A 17042-nucleotide genomic window follows, 5' to 3' on the forward strand; every position below is an offset into this window, starting at 1 on the left:
CCAGCTTTGTGAGCTATCACCCATGCTGGGTTAGGCATTGGTGATGCTGCTGGTTTTTGGGTCATTTCTGTTCCTGTAAGTGACCTCAGTAAAACTCATGGCTCACCAAGTTGGACTCTGGTGACACCCACACTTCCGCCTGCGGTAGGCTCCCCATCTGCGGTGAGCAGACCTGTGTGTTGTGTCTCTCCATGAAGACCCAGGACCCAACAGGACCCGAGAACCCCAAAGATACCAGGTGACATGGTAATGGCCCTCCTTGACCAGACACATCACCCTGGGCCCCCAGGCCAGACGACCCTCTCCAAGGTAAGCCGTCCTGCCTCCTGCAAGTATAGCATGCCCCACAGGGCACAGAGGACTGGGCAGAGTGAACGCTAGTTCCTTTATCAAACACCCAGGGCCGTGTTCCCACCCCTGCAGCTGGCAACAGGGGGGATTCCCAAGGCAGCCTGCAAGACACAAGGTGAGCCCAGAAGGGAGCCAGGCCACACCTCATGAAGTCACTCACAGGACCACCCAGGCTCACTGGCAGGAGTCGGCCTGAGGGCTGAGACACAGCTGACACTCTGGTGGCGTAAGAACAGAGAAGTCCAAAGACCCTGTGCGTGGGACCCTGTTCAGAGGCCTCCACACCAGGCCACAGTCCTGCATGGAGAGGCTGTGAAGGGAGGAAGAGAGAAGAGGAGGGACGCGGACGACAGGCGCAGGGGAAGATGGACGCGGGAAACCGTTTGTATCTTTCCCGGCCACCCTTTCCCAGTCACCGTGTGGTGGCCCTAAGCCTGAGCCCAGAGCCCCTTCCTGTAAGCCAGGTCAGGTCTGGGCAGCTCTGCATTAGGAACTCACCTGCCCTCGCTCTCCAGGAATGCAGGGCCGCCTCCCTCCGCCAGGGCCGCGCTGATGGGTGACAGGCAGAAAGGTGAAGAGAAGGCGTCAGAGTCAGAGTCGAATGAGCTATCCCTGCTCACGCCGTCAGCGGACAGCTCCAGGGAGCCCTCTTCCTCCACGGCCTCAGGCCGCGGCTCCCGGCCATCCTCTGTCCCGTCCTGGGAGCTGACTGCAGACAAGATCCCGGAATCACTGTGGACAGGCTGTGAAGCGGGCAGGGGCCCATCCACCTCTGGGCCCTGGGCCAGCTTTTCTTGGTCTTCCTCTGTAGGGCTGATGTGCAGAGTTTCCTGCGTGTCCTGGACCACCGCCAGGATGTCTTCGTCTTTGGGGATCAGGGGAGGCCTTGGCTCTGTGGGAGAGGGTTGGTAGGGGGCCCCCAGGCTCGTGGTGCGTCGGCGCCGAGGCCGGGGTGCTTTGCGCACCGGGGAGCTCTCGGGGGTGATATAGCGTAGGGCCTCCTCGTCCTGCCTCTGGATGCGAGAGTTGGGGACCCATGCCAGGATGAGGGTAGCCCCCAGCAGCTCATCTTTCTCCATGTACAGGCACAGGTACCCTGTGGGGAGTTGCAGGACAGGCGGTCAGGGGGGCTGGACAGGTGGTACCCCAGCTACATGCACAGCTGTAGGAGGAGGAGGGGGGCAGATGGGAACAAGAACCATTCCAAGGTGGGCAGAGGGCAGCACTTGGGCCTCCTCCATCAGCCATAGCACCCCCTGGTTTTTTGCTTCCAATGCAGGTTTTGAGGAAGGGACCCCTCTTTTTTTTTTTTTACATTTATGTTTTTTCTTTTTTTTTTTTTATTAATTTATTCTTGTTACATCTCAATGGTTATCCCATCCCTTGTATCCTCCCATTCTTCCCTCCCTCCCATTTCTCCCCTTATTCCCCTCCCCTATGACTGTGACTGAGGGGGATTACCTCCCCCTGTATATGCTCATAGGATATCAAGTCTCTTCTTGGTAACCTGCTATCCTTCCTCTGAGTGCCACCAAGTCTCTCCCTCCAGGGGACATGGTCAAATATGAGGCACCAGAGTACGTGTGAGAGTCATACCCCACTCTCCACTCAACTGTGGAGAGTGTTCTGTCCATTGTCTAGATCTGGGTAGGGGTTTAAAGTTTACCGCCTGTATTGTCCTTGGCTGGTGCCTTAGTTTGAGCGGGACCCCTGTGCCCAAATCTGCCTATCATAATGTTCTTCTTGTAGGTTTCTAGGACCCTCTGGATCCTTCTACTTTGCTATTCTCCCATGCTTCTCTCATCCAGAGTCCCAATAGGATGTCCTCCCCTCTGTCCCAGTTTCCTGGTAAGTGAAGGCTTTCATGGGACATGCCCCTTGGGCTAATATGCAGATATAAGTGAGTATATACCATTTGACTCTTTCTGCTTCTGGGTTAACTCACTCATTATGATCATTTCTAGCTCAATCCATTTGTCCACAAATTTCGGGAATTCCTTGTTTTTAATAGCTGAGTAGGAAGGGACCACTCTTAAGGCTGTGTATTCGTCAGCATCAAGCTCTCTCGGAGGGCGGCATCTCCTAGCACAGCCCCAGGCTGTCTGGGGTATACTGATTCCTGGGCGGATTTTGTGATTCAAAACCCTTTTAAGCAAGAGCCAACAACATCAACCACATATGTCCCTGGGGACTTGAACTCCAGCCAAAAGCCCCTTGGCACGCTTCAGTGTTTGGCAGAGGTTGGGAGAATCCGCCAGCTGTTCCCGATGGTCACGTGACGTGACGGGGAGGCTCTTCCCACACCCTCCAGTCACGCGCGGCCTTGGGATAAAGATTGAGAATCTAAAACCCCATCCTTGACCTCTCATCACAACAGCACAAATAACGCACAGGGCTCCCCCAAGGTAGCTGTTGCCTTTGCAGCTGCCGTTTTATGAGTGAGTGGACCCTCCCACCCCTGAGCTCACAGCCTGGAACCTGCCATGTTCCACAGGTAAGGCTCGTGTCCCCAGCCTGCTTGGGTGGAGCCTAGTCCCACTGGCCCAGCTGGGACCTCACCGGAGAGAAGCCCACACACATGCGTGCTCCCAGGCGAGCCCTGTCTGCTGACTCTTCCCATTGTCACCTTGCTTAAGCCTATTTAAGATGCCTTTACTGAGGCCCCGGCTGTGCCTTTCAGACAAGCTAGTTCTGAAACTCCTTTCTGAGCCCTGAAGTCAGAAGGAAACTCCTCAGGCAGCTGTAGGTGACAGTGGGGAGCTGCGCAATCCCAGAACCCTACCAGCAGCGCGGGGCTCCACCCCTAGAGACCGCAAGTGTACCAGGAGACCGAGAATGGCTTGGGGTGCTTGGGGTGCCTGACGTCCTCTCACCTGGGTGGTGCTCCCCAGGGCCCTGTAGCCCCTCAGGCGCATGCACACAGACATTGTTCTTGGAATAGATGATCTCTCCATCCAGGACGGAGGGGGACCCGCCACTGCCCCCCGTGGTGAGGGTCAGGAGGTCCGAGGCCTTGGAGGAGGCCCGGCGAAGGAGGCGGCCCAGAGACATGGCTGAGCACGCGTTTCCATCCTCCGCACACTTCGACCCAGGCGAGGCTCGTCAGAACCTGCAGGGGAGGGAGAGAGGAGACGCATCGAGGTCAATGGTCAGGCACATGGGCTGGATGTTGGGGGTGTATCCTGCCTCGTAGTGTCAGGATCCCAGTGGCTTTTGTGATGCTGCTGGCACAGGGTTCATGCAGAGAGAGCATTGTGGGGGCCACGCTGTACAGCCTCCCCGGGCTCAGCCTACCCTGGCATCCCTCCACAGTTTTGAGCCTCTCCACATTGCTCAGGGAGCTGCACCAGCGCCAGGCTTGGCTGCCAGCAGCCCTCAGCTGCTTCCGAAAACCAAAAACATCCTCACGTGGCACTGTTTAGCCACACTGAGGATAATCAAAAGAATGTGCTGGAAGCTTGGGAGGAGATTCCAAAAGCCGGGCTGTGGCTGTGAGGAGCATCCTGCTGCTGTTCCCGCATCCAGAGCCACACACGGGAGGGGAGGGGCAAACACAGACCGCAGGAGGCCTTCATCCTCCCTGTAGGCTCTCCTGCTCCTCCATGCCAGGATGGCTGGGTGTGCAGACAGCCTCCCGCCCAGAATGTTCTGGAGAAGCCTGGCTGCTTCTGGACAAGCCAGGGCAAATCTGCTCCACATTAGCCAGGGTCATTTACTCTGGTAAGACAATTCTTATTTTCAAAACATATTTCCTTTTTGCCTCTTTCATCTGACTTAAACCTGCTGCCTGGTGTCTGGTTTGCATCACACTGGGTGGAAGGAACCCTTGCTTTGTTTTCAGCTCTAAAACCCTTTTCCACACGGGTGGGGTAACATCTGCCTCGAGACTTTGCATCTGGAAGACTGAGGAAGGAGGACTGTGAGTTCGAGGCCAGCCTGCACTACGTCAGGCCTGGTTGTAGGGGGCCGCGGGGGACAACGCAAGGCTCAGCAGGTTAAGGTATTTGCTGCCAGGCTTGGTGACCTATTTGATCCCTGGGACCCACATGGGAGAAAGAGCGGACTGACTCCCAGAAATTGTCCTCTGACCTCCACACACAGCCACCAGAGCTGTCAGCAGGCCCAGAGAAGGGATGGACTCGGTGGGGGTGGGGGGTGGGTTATAGGGGTTGCGCCCTTGCTCTCTCATGGGTGCCATCACCCCGTCTCAGTTCACACTAGTGTCCTGCTCCTTGTTCGCTGCCACACCCGCCACCACGTGGTGAGGAAAGCTAGTGGGAGGCGCACCAGCAGCAGAGCCCTGGGTCCTGTCTTTGGGGCTCCAGTGACAGTGATTTTTCCGCTCAGGACCCCATAACCCATCCCTGTCCCCAGCTGGGAGAAGCTGCTGGCAGGAAGACAAAGAACCTCAGAGAATGAGGGCCAAGCACAGCAGCCTGGGTGGCCAGCACCACACGGGCCAGACCAGAAGGGAGTACGGCCGTCCACAAGCAACGCTGCGGGTGTGTGCACCCACAGGGAGGGCCAAGGCCTAGCTATGCAGTGTACAGGCCACATAAATGAGACGCACACGTACACACCACGCCCTCGGAGCTCTTATCAGTTTTGCTCCGTCTCCAGCTGCACAAATAATGACACGTCAGCTGCTCAGGTTTCCAGCTGTCTGGAAACGCTTGCTGGACACCGCCAGCATGCAGAGTGGGGGCTGGGCAGCTCCAGCCGCCTTCCCCACCCGGCAGCCCGGTGGTGCTTATCTGCTCAGGTAGCACTGGGTGTTCGGGCCGGAGTTCCCAGGTTGTCCCCCAGCAGACTGTGGGCTCTGTGGGCTGCTGGGGCAGCCAGGTCCCACAGTGCTCCCTCCTTGCCCAGATCTGGCTTCTGGCTACAGTCCCTACTGCCCTGACCATGGCCAGCCCCGCCTGTCCCGTAGCCAGGGCTTGGCTGGCTATCTATTCTCCATTGTCCCTTGTGTGTCCCTCCAGGCCTGGACCCACACAGAGGCTGTAGTGTCACAGGCTTCTCCACAACCAAGGAAGCAGGTCTTCTGAGGACTTGACACACACGTGATCCGGAGACCCTCTGGGAAAGTCAGGACCCCATTAGTAACTGAATCATCCACCTTGAAGGTCAAGTCACCCTGGCTCCCCTCCGAGTCCTTCTTCAGGCTGTAGCTGCTGAGGGGGAACCCACAGATCTGAGCTTCCTACTGAGCAGCAGCCGCTGTTGGGGGACAACAGGGACGGAAGGTGACGAGGGCACCATTCTGCCCACCTGTCTTTCTTGTCATTGCAGATCTGGCCCACTCCAGCCTAAGGGCAAAGGGTGCTGTCCCCCCAACCAGCCCCAGCCTCTCTTGACCCAGCCCACTAGCCTGAACCAGGCTACATGACAGGACACACCCGCATCCTGGGCACTGGCCTTTTATCCCATTTGTCACAGGGAAGCCTGCCAGGTGTCTTGCAGGGCAGGAACATGGCAGCAGACCAGCAGGAGGGAGTCAGGGTGGGTTGCCACACAGCCTGGACACTGAGCTCCTCCATGCATCATGTGCCCTCACTTCCACATGTACAGGGGTGTTGGGAGATTCCATAGGGAGTCCCCAACAGAGGCACCACGTCCCCAAGGGAGAAGTGAAGTTAGGGTTGGAGTCTGATGTTGTAAGAGGGCGATGCCAGGGGCTCCACACAGTCCTAATAGCCTAAGGGCAGAAAAACAGAGAGGCATGGGAAAGAAGAGAAAGGCTTGGGTGGGAGAGTGGGGGGGGGGGGTTGCAAGTCTTGGAGTTGGCTGGAAGGGATCCCACTAAGGAACAGGTGTAAGCAGAAAGGAGCAGATGGGGGAGCAGGTGAGGGAGTGGGTGGGGGAGCAGGTGGGGGAACAGGTGAGGGAGCAGGTGGAGGAACAGGTGGAGGAGCAATGGGGGAGTAGGTGAGGGAGCAGGTGGCGGAGCAGGTGGCGGAGCAGGTGGAGGAGCATGTGGGGGAGCAGGTGAGGGAGCAGGTGGAGGAACAGGTGGAGGAGCAATGGGGGAGTAGGTGAGGGAGCAGGTGGCGGAGCAGGTGGAGAAGCAGGTGGGGGAGCAGGTGAGGGAGCAGGTGGAGAAGCAGGTGGGGGAGCAGGTGAGGGAGCAGGTGGAGGAGCAGGTGGGGAAGTAGGTGGGGGAGCAGGTGGAGGATCAGATGAGGGAGCAAGTGGAGGAGCAGGTGGGGGAGCAGGTGAGGGAGCAGGTGGAGGAACAGGTGGAGAAGCAGGTGGGGGAGCAGGTGGAGGAGCAGGTGGGGAAGTAGGTGAGGGAGCAGGTGGAGGAGCAGGTGGGGAAGTAGGTGGGGGAGCAGGTGGGGGAGCAGGTGGAGGAGCAGGTGGGGAAGTAGGTGAGGGAGCAGGTGGAGGAGCAGGTGGGGAAGTAGGTGAGGGAGCAGGTGGAGGAGCAGGTGAGGGAGCAGGTGGGACTCAGACTTCAGCATGCGGCCAATGCTGTAGTGGTTATTCAACACTGAGAACAAGCTTAACTCCTGAGACCAGAGTTTAGAAAAAGCTAAGGTGGTAAATTCTGTTAGCTAATGTATTATTTAATAAGATAATAATAATACATAATAATAATAACAACTGCGAGTATGGTAGGAGGGTTTTTCACAAGTAGTTTTTTTCCAGATGTTCTGACTTTTCTAAAAAACTTTTTCTTTTGTTTTGTTTTGGTTTTGGTTTTGGTTTTGTTGTTTTTGTTTTTGAAGACAGGGTTTCTGTGTGTAGCCTTGACTGTCCTGGACTCCCTTTGTAGACCAGGCTGGCCTTGAACTCACAGTGATCTGCCTGACTCTCCCTCAAGTGCTGGATTAAAAGTATGCATCACCAGGCCCGGCTTGAAATTGTTCTTTAAAAAAAATAAAAATGCAAAGTTTAGGCCTGGGAGATGGCTTTTAGTCATGGTCTTTAAGAAACGATAGAAACCAAGCTACGACGCTATTCTTGTTTGTTTCTTTGTTTTTTTAACAAAGAGGTAGAGCCTGGCAGGCTGCGTGGAGGCAGCCCCAGTGTGAATCAAGCCCCCAGGCAGTTGCCAGAGGCTAGAAGGTGGAGGACCCCTGTCTCGCTGCATTCCTGGGCAGGCATCTTCGAGGAGACCCTCCCGCTGTCTTTGGACTCAGCGTACATGACCTTAAAGCACAGTGGTACACAGCAGCTTGTGCCCAGGACCTTAGGGACCTGCCTCCCTCTGAGGCCAGGACGGGGCAGTGACCACCAGACTCCAGCGAGGCCGCCGGGCACAGATCCCTTTCCATGTCTGGGCTGTTTCTACCAGCTCACAGATTCAACCAAAGGGCAGTGGAGAAGACACAGACAGAGCACCATCTTCAGACATGAAGATCCCCGAAAGGCTATGGGGGGGGGGGCGGTGAAGACACACCTGACGTGGCAATCTGTCACAAGGTCGGGGTCACCGGAATCAAGAGTGGGGCATTCAGAGGACTGGCCGTCAGCCAAAGTGTCAAGAAAAAGGCTTTTTAAAAATTGTTTTTTAAAATGTGTGTGTGTACCTGTGCACGTATGTATGTATGTGGGTAGGTGGGCACATGCCACTGTGCAGCTGTCAAAGGACAGTCCCAGGGTCAGGTCTTCATCTTCTTCCCTGTTTGACACAGCCACTGCTACACACCCCAGGCTAGGTAACCCACATAGCTTCTGGGGATCCCCTGATTCTGCCTCCCTTCTCTCTGAAGGAACTGGGGTTACCGAGGTGGGCTATCACAGTCAGCTCTCACTCAGATTCTGGAATGCCGATGCTCGCACAGCCAGCACTTTACGCTAAGCTATCTCCCAGGCTCTGGTACTGCTTGCTTGAGATGGGGGCCATATCATGTAAGCCCTAGGCAGCCTGGAGCTTGTAATATAAGACCAGGCTGGCGTCGAACGCACAGATCCAAGGCAGATCTCTGACAGCAAGGAGCACCTTGTCTCCTGAATTCATTCCTATGACATCTGGCTGGAGAGATGGCTCAGCAGTTAAGAGCACTTGGCTGTTCTTCCAGAGGACCTGGGTTCAAGTTCTAGCACCCACAACTCTCTGTACCTCCAACTCCAGGGGATCTGGCACTATCACAGACATACATATAAGCAAAACACCACTGTACATAAAAATAAATATTTTTAAGTGCTTACACCCATGTCAGCACTGCAGATTTTAGGCCATACAATCCCATGTCCCAGACAGTTCCCTCTGAGCCGCACCACCCCAAGCGCTGTTCTAATTCCTTGTTTCTGTTGATAAAGGGGACAGCTGGCACAAACAACCAGAGATGGAGCGAGGCCAGGTCCAGACACGAGCCAGCTCAGGCACACAGGCAACCAGCCACGGCTGATGGTTTTAAAGGGCACGGTATGAAAACACAAGGCTGTTTTCTACACGTGACTGAGCACAACCCAGCCACACCTTACGGAGTTCTATGTCACCAGTGCCAGCTAGGCAGAGCCATTTGTAAGTGGAACTACTGGGCAACCGCTTCAGAGAGTTCAGATGGCAGCCTGTCGGCCATCCCATCCCAGCTGGCTAGCCTGGTCTAATCTGTGAGCTCTGGGTTCGGATGGGAGAGCCTGCTGTATAAGGTGAAGAGTTGGAAAGCAACCAAGAAGCGACCCAATGTCCATCCGTCTCTGGTCACAACATGCCATACACCTGCACGCATGCACTTGCTCTCGTGTGCACACACACTCAGCTACTCACGCACACATCTGGAGGAGAATAGGGAGGCTGGCTCCGTGGTTAATGCTCTCTTTACAAGTACGAGACGCAGCACTTGGATTCCCCAGAACCCACACAAATGCCAGCTGGGAATGGTGTCCACCTGTAATGCAGCCCGGGAAGGGACAGACAAAACGTCCCCAAGTCTCCAGTGATACTGGCCGTATCGGTGAGCTCTGGGTTTGATTGAGAGACCCTGCCTCAATGAAAAAGATGGAAGAGAGCAACCAAGAGTGATCCCAAATATCAATTAAGCCTTCACATGTGCATACACATTGTGCACACACATTCACACGCATGTGCCCCACACACACACACACTTATGAAAGTGGAAAAACTAATTGCCAGGTGCAGTGATGCATGCCTATAATCCCAGCAATGGGGGAGGCAGAGGCAGGCCTCCTCTGTGAGTTTGACGCCAGAGCTACACAAAAAAACAGAGAGAGAGAGAGAGAGAGAGAGAGAGAGAGAGAGAGAGAGAGAAAGAAAAAGAAGAAGAAGAGGAGAAGGAGGAGGAGAAGGAGAGAGGGAAGGAGGGAGGGAGACAGAGACAGAGAGAGAAGGAAAAGTTTATAAAATGTTTTTTAAGCAGTAAAGAAGGCACAGCAGTTAAGAAGTCTTTCGGAGGGCCCAGGTTCAGTTCCCAGCACCCACATGGTGACTCACTGCCATCTGTAAAGTCCAGTCTCAGGGATCTGACACAATCTTCTGGCCTCTGCAGGTTCTAAATGAGTGTGTTACACACACAGATGTATAGGCAAAACGCCCATACACATAAGATCAAAATAGACATTGTTTTTAATGAGGTAGGACAGAGGTCCCAGAGAAGAGACGGGTGGGGACCCACGGCAGGGTTGAGAGGAGAACAGATGGCTCCTGGCACAGGCCCTGCCAAGGCAGGATCCACTGCACGTGGAGCCTGCTGTTAGGTACACAGGTTCTCTCTGCCCCACGGCGGCCACTGAAAATTTATCTTGGAGGCTTTGAGTCGGGTAGCCAAAGCAGCGCACCTGGAGTTCTCTGCAGCTCCCGTGGCAGTGTGGCTGGCGCCTCCTTCAGCAGACGTCTGCAAGGAGTCAAGTTAAGACACTTATTACCCAGAATTCATGGCCAGAGACTGGGTGATTTACGCCCTACAGGTCCCTCCAAGATGTGGAGACAATGAAGGCCATCAGAAAACCAGTAAACACTTGACAGCCTGCCTCTGTTTCTTCTGGGCAGCAGCTTCCTGTGGCTGTAGCAGCAGGAAGTCAGCCACGTTCACAGCTTACCCACCCCAGGTGTATGGTCCTGTAGCTCTGAGATTCAGAGGCACAAACAGCCCCCCCTCCACGACTACATTAGCAGATGGATTGCTCTTTCTGGAGACCCAGAAGACAACCAAATTCCTGACTCCTTCACCTCCCAGAAGCCCTGCTTTCTTGGCCAACGATGACCAGCGGGCCCTCTGTCACATCCCATAGATCTGACACTGGCCTTCATACGTGTGAGGACCCAGCATCACACCTGGGTGACCCAGGTTCTCCTCTCCAGGTCAGGTACTGTGTAAGCTTCACTCCACACACAACCTCACTCCTCCAGGAAACATCACAGGGGCCCCCGGGTCAAGGCCGGATATGTCTGAAATCCACTGATCTGCCAAGCCCCACACACGAGTGACTTGCAGCTCCACAGAGGTCGGAGTCTTCAACAGTCACTACCACCCAGGCGTCCCACTGAGCAACTGCCCTGGACACAGCACAGAGGACTAAAGCCTAGAACCAGAGCCCGGTGTCCCCTGAGAGCAGTGAGGACCCCCTACCGTAAGCTCCATGCTCACGTTCCAGGGGACTGACAGACTCAGAATCCACTCTGTGCAAAGCTTTGGTTTCCTGTCTGGGTATAAAGGGCTCACTCCATCAGTTCCATGGGGAGACGTGCAAAGGGGCAAAGCCTCTTCTGGAAACTTCCTGTGCCCCTCAGGGAGGGAAGGCAACCATAGCGTCCCACCCTGAATACCCTCTCAGCTGAGGCCACCCTGGCTCTGGTGCTACCTTGCACCAGTCAGCAACACAGACGCAGACAGGCAATGCACAACTGCCCACGTGTGGCCTCTGCCCACTGCCTTGAAGTAGGGACACTTAAGAGAAGGGGCCAAGGGTTGCTTAGGAAACGGATGCGGCCACAGCTGGCTACTCCCCTGTCACCGTCAAACTGCTCCGGCGCAGAACACCTCAGGCTCAGGTCACCTGCCACTTAGCTGACCGGTAACTGGTGCGTCGGCTTTCCCCTCAAAGACACAACAACAAAGAACGGGATGAACGATGTCTTATTAAACGCACGTCAGACGCACGCAAAAAGGGATCGGTTCCTCCCTATGCAGCCGCCACAGCTCACCTGAGCTGAGACCTCAGCTCCCCGTACCTTCCCGATGGCTTTCCCAAGTCCGGCATGTCCTCACCAACTCGGAGCTGGACAGCTTTCTTTAATCAATCCCATGGGCAAGCAACCTGAGGTCCTTCCAGGAAGGCTCTGGTCCCACTGCTCAAGTGAGCCCTTGGGGGCTGCTGGCAGGTTGTCCTCTATGGTGCATTTAACTCTGGGTATGCCATCAAAGCAGAAGGAAAAAAAAAACACTTGCAGCCCACGAGGCTCCTGCAGGTTTGCACAGCGTGGCAACAAGATGGTTGCCTTGTGTCCCAGTGGAAGGCCTGAGGTTGGGGAAGTTAACCTTACTGCTGGAGCGCAGACGATTTGCCACGAGAAAAAGGTTCTTTGACACTGAAGTGCCAGTCAGCAAAGTAGGGCTTGAGGAAGTCAGAGGCCCTGGAGCTGCCACCTTCCCCTTCCAAGGGTCACCCTGACACAGCCTCTCCCTGGAAAACTCCAAAGGCTGGGGCCTCCGTGGAGAAGCCGTCTGCTTTCACGTCCCTGGACCACAAATATAAACATCCTATTTCTCCCACAGAACAAGGGGAATTGGGCCAGGAAGGGAAAGGAAGCGTGGTATGTGCCAAGCCCTAAGACAGGCGAGACTAAATCCAACATGGCAAGATGCAAACCAAGCCAGGGAGCCCACCAGCGGTGCAGGCCAGGCTAGCCAGGGAGCCCACCAGCGGTGCAGACCAGGCTAGCCCCTTCTGACTTCACTGGCTGTGCAAAGTAGAGGCTAAAGGACCACAAGATTCAAACCATGAAGAAACCGGACCGACGAGCCCCAAAAAGCAGCCTGATTGATGAAACGTAGAGAGCGCTACTCAGTTACGAAAAGTCAATCTGTGAGGGGTTGGAAAGACAGCCCAGTCAGTAAAGTGTCTGCCCCAGGAGCCTGAGGACCTGGATTCGATCCCCTGCGTCCATGTAAATGCTAGGGCACATCCGTAATCCCGGCCCTAGGGAGGAGGAAAGGAAAAACACAAGATGGCTCCCGAGGAATGGCATCTGGCCCCACATATACACTGTGTATGTATATAGATGTGAGCGCACACACACACACACACACACACACACACACACACACACACAGAATAAACAGATGTAAGCGAAGAACATTCTAGGCGGCTGTAGCTTATGGGCTGCACCTACTTTCTGGGTCGTCCCAAAAACCTAGCTTGCCTTCCACCCCTAAGTATGCTTCCCGTAACAATTTGGGCATTTTATCAACATTTTTGGGTTTCCTTTTTTTTTCTGTAATTCCCTCCATGCCACTGAGTGCGTCTTGCTGCTGCGTTGGCTACAACGCTGTGGCCCTTTCCCTTCTGGTCTCCGTCCTCCTCTGGCTTTCCCGTGGCTTTTCTCTAAAACTCCAATAAAATTGTTCTCGCGTTATATCAAAATAATAATAATAATAATAATAACAACAACAACATTAAAAGGTTAACCATTAGGTCAACGGGTGACAGTCTGAAGTTGCCATCGTCTGAAGTGAATGGGGAAAAAAACCCCAATATCCTTTCTTAATAACTCTGGCAGCATCCACTAAGGTCTGCACTCTGTTGCCCACTCGGGGTTCTTTCCCACCCATGTGATGCCTCAGCTACATCAATATCCTACCTGCCATCACATGATGTGGACTGACGTCAGTAAAATCAACTTCTCCTGTTATAAACCCTCATGTTTAGCAGCCCCTTCCCCGGGCCTGAAGCTTGTATCAATCTACACAGCCAGTTTTACGAGAGCAGAATCCAGCATGGGAAAGGCAAAAATAGGGAGGGATCCCCTACAACCTTAGAGGGGATTTGTGTTGCCAGGTAACCTGACCAACGCTGTTCTCCAGAACAGCCTGAGGGAGCCCAGTCCCCACCAAGTTGAAGAGACTGGAGTGCAGCTGGGCACTTCTGGTAGTGGCCTGTAATCCAGCTACCCGGAGGACTGAGGCAGAAAGATCACAAGTCTGAGGCCTGTGGTGGCTCCACAAATGCAAGGACTCAGAAGCAGAGCATCGGCCTAGCAAGTGTGAGGCACAGCCTGAGTAAAAGGGTCCAAATGCTGACTCAGATCAGGTCTCCACCCACTAAACCATCCATCCACACAGGGAATCCACACAGGAAAACCCTGCCGTGGTGGGCTAGCTCTGACCCAGGACCTGGGCTGCCCCGGCCTGGCCACAGAAGATCCAGTGGGCAGCCGTCTGTGCAGAGGCTCATGGGGAAAGTGCCTCGAAGAGGAGACTGGGCGCTCAGCCCTAAACCCTTGCCACCTCCTCCTCTGCGCTCAGGCCCAGGGAACACAGCAGAAGGGGAAGCAGGAAGATGGTAAGAGCTTGGAGAGGTCAGCTGAGAAATGACACATCTGGACAGGGCACCGCTGGTGCATGCGGGAACTCAGCAGCTGTGGTTACCTGCGTAAGACCTACACAAGATCAAAGCAGACAACTTCGAGCACAGACGAGGGATGATCGCCAGGTCCCGCCCCTTACTGACGGCTGGGGGTGGGTGGGAGGGGGGGAGGACACTTTCTTGACTGTGTGGGCACTGGTAGGTTTCCTGTGCTGCGGTGGGTGGTCCCACACCACCCGTGCACATGTGGGCAACACTAACTAGATCCAGGGGATTATAAAAAGAAAAAAGAAAGAAAAATTGTGGGAGGTGTTGGGAGAGAGGGATTCAGATAGGTCAGAGGAGGGAGATGAGGAGTATATGTGTATGGAATTTTCAAATAATAAAAACACTGAAAAAGGGGGGGAGGGAGCTGGAGAGAAGGCTCAGAGGTTAAGAGCACTGCCTGGCCCTTCAGAGGACCTGAGTTCAATTCCCAGCAAGCACATGGTGGCTCACAACCATCTCTAATACGATCTGATGCCCTCTTCTGGCGTGCAGGCGTACATGCAGGCTGAGTACTGTATACATAACGTATTTTCCGGTGTATAAGACCAACCCCCCCCCCCCCAACTTTTCCAGTTAAAATACAGAGTTTGGAATATACTTGCCGTATAAGACTACCCCTCTCCAATGCACACCCTTTGCAGCAGACTGGGGCATGTGTCTATTTGCAGGCAGGGCACAGACAGCCGGGCGCTTTATTAGATGAAGGCAGCCAGCCAGTGCCAGCCTACACTGCCCCTTTAAGGCGCGCTCCACATACAACCCAAAGACGCCCTCTGAGTCGAATGGGCGGGTTCTGGAGGAGAGCGTGAGCGTGGATTGGCTCTCCTCCTCCAGGTGCAGGAAGACGTGTGCAGCTTGCTCCTCCCCGCTTCACAAGCGCCCCACACAGAGCGGGGGAATCGGCCACGGCACTCCCCACTCTATGTGCCGGACATATGAAGCAAGGGGAAGCAAGCTGCAGGCTGGTAAGTACAAGGGGTATAAGAGGACCCCGACTTTGGCGTGGATTTTTTACAGCGCGGGAGGGGGGGAGGGTGTGGGGGGGGTGTTAAAATCGTTTTATATGCCAGAAAATACAGTAATAATAAATAGATTTTTTTTTAACTGATAAAAGATAATCAGTGTTTTTAACTCAGGTGGCTAAATGTGAAAAATCTAAACGGCAGACATAATACTGATAAGGATGATAATTTTAACTGCCAACAAACTGGATTGGAAGCAAGCATCTGTAATCCCAGCACTTAAGAGGCAGAGGCAGGCTGGCATGGTGGCGCACGTCTTTAATCCCAGCACTCGGGAGGCAGAGGCAGGTGGATCTATGTGAGTTCGAGGCCAGCCTGGTCTACAAGTAGAGTTCCAGAACAGCCAGGGTTATTACACAGAGAAACCAGAGAAACCCTGTCTTGAAAAAAACTAAACAAAAAACAAACAACAACAACAAAAAAAGATGCAGAGGTAGAATTACCGTGAGTTCCAGACCAGCCTAAGCGCAAAATGAGTCAACAAAAGGGCACTTGGGTGGGGGGGGGGGAAGAGAAAGAAAGAGGTTCTGAAGAGAAAGTATGTGACAAGAAATCAAACACGGGCAAGTAACTGGTGCACAGTTGAGCCCAGGTCTATTTTTGGAGGCCATGTGGGGTTTTTTGGTTTGATTTGATTTGGTTCTTTGAGACAGAATCTTACTATGTACCTCAGGGTGGCCTTAAACTCACAGAAATCCTCCTGCCTCCCCTTCTCAAGCACTAGAATTGCAGACCTGAGTCCCCATCACAGGGCAAGAGACCCTGATTTTATCACTGCAACTTGTCACTCAGAACTGAGGCCTTGAGAGGCCCCAGGGCTGTAGCAGGCAAGTTCTGTCGACCCAAGTTTGAAAGAGTCCTGAGCAGGCCAGCCACGCAAGGGAGAGGCGCAGCCACGCAAGGGAATCATCTCAGAGCGACGGGGAAAAATGTCAGAGAGATGGCTCTGTGGATAAAGATGGCTGCCACCAACCCTGAGGACCCGAGTTTGATTTCTCTCAGGACTCGCATGGTGGACGGACAGACTCCCACACAAGCACCACCAAGGCACATAGGTACACACACTCACACACTAGTTACAACAAAAATATAGGAGCCGGGCATGGTGGCGCAAGCCTGTAATCCCAGCACTCTGGGAGGCAGAGGCAGGCAGGTGGATCTCTGTAAGTTCAAGGCCAGCCTGGTCTACAAAGTGAGTCTGGGACAGCCAGTGCTACACAGAGAAACTCTGTCTCAAACAAACAAACAAAGTGTTTTTAAAACTCTATGCCACAGCCCTCTCAAGAGCCTGTTGTGTGCACTATGAAGATGCACACGTGATGGTCAGGCATGGAAATTGCCAGAAGAGTAAACAGTTCTCAGGGAGGAACCTCCCAGCTCTACTCTGTGACTCTACTTAGCAATAAACTGTAGAAAAAAAAAATAGTAAGTAGTTCACAGCCCAAGAGAGCCATCCCCAGCAGCCAGCAGTGAACCAACACGGAAGGTTCTTTCCCCGTTAAGCTCAGTATTTGCTCTCAACGAGATGTCAAACTTTCTATCGAGGGCTGAGACTTGCATTACAGTTTCTTTTTTAAATTCCTTAATCGGTTAGAGAGATGCACACTGGAGTCCCTGGTGCTTGGCCACCAGACATCTCCCCTCTCTTTCCTGCTAAAGAAACCTGACAGAGGCCGTGGAACAAACTTTAACGGAGGAAAGAGACGCTTCTCTATTCTTCAATTTCCGAACGGTATCTGGACTAAATTGTGGCCAACATATGACACCGACTACAGGAACAGGCTTTTTCTTCTCACCGCGCGTTCTGGCAGGCTCCGTGGGTTATTTTTAGCAATCTTAAATTGCCCTTTTTTTTTTCTTTTTCTACTATCCTATTTTCTCTTTCTTTTGAAAGAAGGAACAGAGAGAAAGAGAAAGTGTGTGTGTGTGTGTGTGAGAGAGAGAGAGAGAGAGAGAGAGAGAGAGAGAGAGAGAGAGAGAGAGAGCCTAGGCTAAAAAGCGAGGACCCTGACATGGGGGGGCTCTTAAATAGCCCAGACCATTCCCCACCCCACCCCCACTGGCCCAAAGCTAAGACCGCGCACGCCCCCAGGAGGGCATGGCACACTTTGGGGGCTCTGTCAGCCA

General features: G+C 53.9%; 1 protein-coding gene across 2 annotated transcripts in view; it reads right to left on the reverse strand.

Moving 5' to 3' along the window:
• Nucleotides 1–17042, reverse strand: part of TBC1D16 (TBC1 domain family member 16) — an 84343-nt gene that overhangs the window by 66819 nt on the left and 482 nt on the right. For both annotated transcript variants that reach the window (XM_084749052.1, XM_084749051.1), the window contains exons 2-3: nt 3225–3460; nt 850–1447 (exon numbers count right to left, since the gene is read on the reverse strand). In XM_084749052.1, coding sequence (XP_084605178.1) covers nt 850–1447; nt 3225–3402 — 776 coding nt within the window. In that variant the 5' untranslated portion in view covers nt 3403–3460. The remainder of the gene's footprint in view (nt 1–849; nt 1448–3224; nt 3461–17042) is intronic.

Source organism: Acomys minous (genome assembly GCF_964271855.1).
Source record: "Acomys minous genome assembly, chromosome: 12".
Lineage (NCBI taxonomy): Eukaryota > Metazoa > Chordata > Mammalia > Rodentia > Muridae > Acomys > Acomys minous.